Source organism: Dromiciops gliroides, chromosome 2 (assembly GCF_019393635.1).
Source record: "Dromiciops gliroides isolate mDroGli1 chromosome 2, mDroGli1.pri, whole genome shotgun sequence".
In the NCBI taxonomy this organism is placed as follows: Eukaryota; Metazoa; Chordata; class Mammalia; order Microbiotheria; family Microbiotheriidae; genus Dromiciops; species Dromiciops gliroides.
Genome location: NC_057862.1, coordinates 601,532,172 through 601,538,353, shown reverse-complemented (window position 1 = coordinate 601,538,353; position 6,182 = coordinate 601,532,172). Strand labels below are relative to the sequence as shown.

General features: G+C 37.8%; 1 protein-coding gene across 1 annotated transcript; it reads left to right on the top strand.

The window, feature by feature from the left end:
• The first annotated feature begins 4,234 nt into the window (after positions 1–4,234).
• On the top strand, positions 4,235–4,621 carry LOC122740102 (40S ribosomal protein S24-like). Its single transcript, XM_043981948.1, has one exon. It carries the CDS (start codon positions 4,235–4,237, stop codon positions 4,619–4,621), a length of 387 nt encoding a protein of 128 aa, XP_043837883.1.
• The last annotated feature ends 1,561 nt before the right edge of the window (positions 4,622–6,182 follow it).

Sequence of the window (6,182 nt, the reverse complement as noted above, 5' to 3'; positions counted from 1 at the left end):
TCTAAGCATTCCACAGCACCTGCTTCATCCATCTTCATGGATGTTGGAACAAATTGTTCCCATCTACACATTCATCAACAGAGACATCTTAACATGATTTGAGTAGACATCTCCCTAACTCAATGACAGTTTTGAGGCCTGTCAATTACCTTCAACCTGGTTTAGCCTATTGACTGAGATGGGTTTTATTGGGATAAGGCCACTGTGCATTCTAAAGCTTTTCAGAGCCACAGAAAGTCCTCATACCAGGGGTGTTCATCCTCCCTGAACATTCCATATACCTCAAAAAGATGGTAGTATCTCAGCAAAGATAGCAAGGCTAGAATCTGATAGAAGTTACGATTATGTAGAGAAGTAGTATGCAGTAGTGTCAAAGGCAGAGAAGGAGCAACAAGAAAGTATAGCAGACTATGGGAGGTGTTTCACCTGAGTCAACATTATGGAAACATCCTTTTTCCTATTGGCAGCATAGGAAACTGAAGGATCATTGGATTATAGATTTAGATGTAACAGGTATTGTGGATCGAATTTATACTTTCTGGTGCTGCAGAAATGATAACAATCCACAAATGGCCCCTTCCTTCTGTTTTCTGCAACTTGTAGAAAAATAGTTACTTAATCAATCAGTTAGGCAGTATAATGTGTATTTTGGCCCCTAGGTGGTGTTATACCAATGAGTTTGTTGAGTGGCACTCAGTGTGCATGTGTTGGTATTCCCAAAACATATTGTATTCCTGTTTCTCACCAGAACATACTTGGCCTACAAAACTCTCAGACTAATACCTTCCTTCTTTGCCCTGAATTCACACAGATTGTTGTGTTTTAGTGGTGGCCTAGGGATTAAAAGGCATATGATGTAAAATAAGCTACAAAAATACTGAAGTAGGAAATTTTAAATTTCTCTCTTTGAGTTTCCATCCTACATTTGGGAAATCTCTTTTTCTCAACCAAAAGAGTTCATTAATATAACTGAAACAAAAAAATTTTGACCACACAATTCAATGAAATATAGTAAGGGAATTATCAAAAGAATTGAAGCTAAGCAAAGCACAAAAGATTACAAAAAAATGTTCAAAGAGCAAGACTAAAGAAACTTGTTTCTACCAATGGACTTCCCCCCCTCCCCTCCCATGCAGTAGAAGGGGAATGAATAAGGGAAGAGATTGCAAGTTTTAGAACTCATAGGACCAGCTCAATAAGCAATTGGAGAATGGGGAAAAGTGTTGAGGATTTTATACCAGCTGCTAGTTTTAATGCAGGGTATTCTCCACTTCAATGCCTGGTTCTGTCCTCCTGGCCCTGCACTGCTATAGGTCTCTATTTGCAGTCTTTTGCCAGGATCATCAATACTCTCCAGTATCTGTCTTAACTCTATGCCATTGTGTCTCACTTACATTAGAATAGCAGCACTCACAAAGAATATAGCCACAAGCAACAAGCAGATGCAGCTTTCTACTATGAGCTCCCAGTTGCAGAAATCCCCAGTTCTATTAGTTGCATGAAAGCAAAGGGATGGCATGGAATGCCAGACTGGAGGTCTCTTCCCAGAACAAAGGAAAGGGAATTTGGAGTTTTCATCATCTTTATTACTGAATTCCCTTATCTTCTCTAGTTTCTCAATGATTTTCTTCCCTGTTGGCCCTTCCAAGAAGGGGGATGGTGGCATTAGAAATAATCTGCAACAGACAACTGAAAGATAATGCCTCATTCTACATTGGAAGTAGAAGAGAGAGTTTCCTGTGTATTTATCTTGCTATTCTGTTTTTATTAAAATTTTTTGCCCTGATTTCATATTTCATCAGCTTAACCCTTCTCCTTACAAAGAGAATCTGTTCTACATGTATCCTTGATTCTGGCCCCTCTGGTCTTCTCCAGAGGTTTGATATTGCTATCTTTACTCCATCTCATTTAAATTCAGTCACTCCCTATCTATGACTTCCTCTCCTGTATACCAACATGCCAATGTTTCCATCAATCTTGAAAAATCCAAGCATCCACACTATTATCTTATGTATCTCCTCCCCTTTTTTCAAAGCTTTTTTGAGAAAACTATCTGTACTAGGTGTTCCCAATTACTCTCACTCTCTTCTAAACTCTTTGCAATGTGGCTTTTGACTTCATCAATGAATTAAATGAGATAATTTTTATAAAGCACTCAGCATAATGCCTGGCACATTAAGGTGTAGAAGCTTAATAAATGCTTATTCTGGGGGCAGCTAGGTGGCACAGAACTGGCCTTGGATTCAGGAGGATCTGAATTCAAATGCAGCCTCAGACACTTAACAGTTGCTAGCTGTATGACCCTGGGCAAATCACTTAACCCTTATTGCCCCGCAAAAAACAAACGAATGAATGAATGAATGAGCACAGAAATGAATGAATGCTTATTCTTCTCCCTTCCCCTTCTCCAAAGTTGCAAATGATCATTCATCAAATCTAATAGCGCTTTTCTTCATCTTTATACTATTTTATCTCTCTGAAGCATTTGACAATATGATCACCATGACCTCATGAATAGTCTCATTTCTCTGAGTTTTTGTGACACTGTTCCCTTCTGATTGCCCTCTTACCCACCTGTTCTCTTTCTCAATCTGATTCCAAAACACTATTACTGAATATAAGTGTCTCCCAACACTCTGTCTTGAGAATTGTGTGATTTAGAGCGCTACCAACCTGTCGAGAAAGATACTTCAAGGAAGGTCCGACATGAAAAGAAACCATGTGACTTTGGTATCCAGAAGTTGTGTCTGCTGTCTGAGTCCTGTCAATCAGTGCTACCAACCAATTAGCTTGGAGATGTGTATGAGGGCAGCCCAGTTTCCAGTGTCAGAGGGGGATTCTGGGAGAAGCCCCTGAGGCAGGGCTCTTCATTTTTGGGACTGAGTTTGGTGAGAACACAGATTCTGGGCTTTCTTAGATAGATGAAATCTGCTTTTTACCTCTCTCTCTCTCCTCACTAACTTCTGATGCACTTTAATCAATACTTAAAAGTCTAAACTCTTGCTAAAGCTTCTAATTTAAGATGACCACTAATTAGATTTTAGGCATCATAGCTAGAATTTTAGGCCCTTACAGACTGCTTTTATTTTCCGTCTATATCACCTGGTGATCTTGTCAGCTCCCATGGGTTTCCATGTAGATTATTCATAGATCTACATATCCAGCTCTAATCTCTCTCCTGAGCTCCATTCCTATATCACCCATTCCCTTTTGCCAATCTCATATTGAATATTTCATAGACGTCTTAAATTCAGCATGTCAAAATAGAAGAAAAAAAATGTTCCCCTTCAAACTGCTTACCTTCCCAGCTTCCCTATTACTGGTGAGAATACTTGCATCCTCCTGATTACTGAGGCTTGAAAAACTCATTGACATCCTTAATTCTTCACTTCCACTTATCCCATATATCCAATATGTTATCAATTCTTATTACTTCTCCTTTACATGCCTCCTTTCCCCATACAGCCAATAATGAAATGCAGACCCTCATCACGTGTACTTTGGTCTCTTTTTTTTAAAGCCTTCTAATTGATCCCCTGCTTTAAGACCTTCCCTATTCTTATCCATCTTCCACATAGCTGCCAAAGTAATTTTGCTTAAGTGTAAACCTCATCATGTCATTCCTCTCCCTTTCCAGCTCCCCGTATGCAAAAACATGCTAGTGGCTCCATTTTACTTCCAACATCAAATATAAAACATTCTATTTGGTAAGAAAGATCTTTACAACATGGCCCATTACTGCTTTTCCACCTTTCTTAAACTTTATTCCCTCTGATACTCTATGATCTAGCAGAACTATCTTACTTGCTAATTTTCACACACAGCATTTTCGCATTTCTTTTGTTTGTTTTGTTTGTTTGTTTCTTTGATAGTTTTTTTTTTTTGGTGAAACAATTGTGGTTAAGTGATTTGCCCAGGGTCACACAGCTAGCAAGTGTTAAGTGTCTGAGGTAAGATTTGAATTCAGGCCCTTCTGAATCCAGGGCCAGTGCTCTATCCACTGTGCCACCTAGCTGCCCCAACACACATAACATTTCATCTCCTTAAACTTCATGTCTTTGCCCTGGGTTTCCCCCACTTCTGCAATTCTTTCTCTCCTTATCTCTACCTCTAAGCTTACTTGGCTTCCTTCAAGCAGGAACTCAAATCTCATCTCCTTTAAGAGGTTATTTATTTATTTATTTATTTATTTTGCCCTTTACCTCTCTTGCTGCTCGAGGAGCCGTCTACCACAATGAATGACACTGTAACCATCAGAACCAGGAAGTTCATGACAAACAGACTTCTTCAGCATAAACAGATGGTTATAGATATCCTTCATCCTGGAAAGGCGACAGTGCCCAAGACTGAAATTCGAGAAAAACCAGCCAAGATGTACAAGACAACTCCAGATGTCATTTTTGTCTCTGGATTCAGAACCCATTTCGGTGCTGGCAAAACAAGCTTTGGCATGATTTATGATTCCCTTGACTATGTAAAGAAAAATGAACCAAAGCACAGACTTGCAAGGCATGCCTGTGCGAGACAAAAAAAGACATCAAGAAAGCAGCAAAAGGAAAGAAAGAACAGAATGAAGAAAGTCATGAGTACTGCAAAGGCAAATGTCAGTGCTGGCAAATGAAGGAATGAAAGACACTATAGCGGGATGTTTATCCATGAAGATATGGATTGTTCATTAGAGCATAAATAAACTATGTAAAAAACTTTTTAAAAAGTTTTTTTTTTCCTCACCCAACCTCTAATTCCTGGTGTCTTTCCTCTTTTTTTGTTTTTGTGAGGCAGTTGGAGTTAAGTGACTTGCCCAGGGTCGCACAGCTAGTGTTAAGTACCTAAGGATGGAGTTGAACTCAGGTCTTCCTGAATCCAGGGCTGGTGCTCTATCCACTGTGCCACATAGCTGCCCCTGTGCCTTTCCTCTTAAATGACCTTCCATTTACATTGTTTATATCTTATATGTGCATAATTATTTTCATTTTGAGATTCCCATTAGAACATGAGCCCTGTAATGGTACATACCATGTGTGTATACCTATTGATTAGCATGGTGCATTGTATAAGGTATACTCTTAATAAATGATTGTTCTCTAGGGTACCACCCCACACCTATCAGATTGGCCAACATGATGGAAAAGGAAAATGACGAATGCTGGAGGGTATGTGGAAAAATATGGAAATTAATGCACCATTGGCAGAGTTGTGACCTGGTCCAACCATTCTGGAGAAATATTTGGAACTATATATAAAGTTCTATCAAACTATCCACACTTTACACAAGCAATACTACTACTAGAGGCTTGTATCCCAAAGAAATCAAAGAAAAAGGAAAAAGACCTATATGTACAAAAAATTATAGTACCTCTTTTGTGGTGACAATGAATTAGATATTGAAGGGATACCCATCCATTTGGAAATGGCTGAACAAGTTGTAGTAAAAGGGTATAAAAACCTGGGAAGAACTATATGAACTGGTATAAAATGAAGTAAACAAAACCAGAAGAATATACACAATAAAAGCAATATTGTAAGGATGATCAATTCTGAAAGACTTACCCACTCTGATCAAAAAATACAATGATCCAAGACAATTCTCAAGGACTCATGATTAAAAATTATATCTACCTCCAGGAAGATAATTGATGAACTCTGAGTATAAATTGAAGTCTATTTTTTCACTTTAAAAATTAAAAAGTAAATAAATAAAACAATTATTCCTGTTACTGTTGTTGCTTCTGTTATTGTTGACCTAGGAAAATCATTAGGTAGGGATTTAGAACTAAGAATCTGAATTTATCTTGAACCAAAGCAGAATATTGAAATTCAGAAATACCAAGGAGTCCCAGACTAATGTAGGGCCATCTGTGTATTCATGTATGTATAAGTTTATGACATACTTCCTACATATGTGTCATATTTCTTTTTTAAAATTAATTTATTTATTTTAGTTTTCAACATTTGTTTAGATAAGATTTCTAATTTCAAATTTTTCTCTCTCCGTCCCCCCCGCCCCCCTCCCCTAGAAGCAGGTAATCAAATATAGGTGATATATATATATATATATATATATATATATATATATATATATACACACACACACATATATAATAACATTAAGCATATTCCTACATTAGACATGTTATATGAGAAGAATCAGAGCAAAAAGGAAAAAAACCACAAAAAAGCAA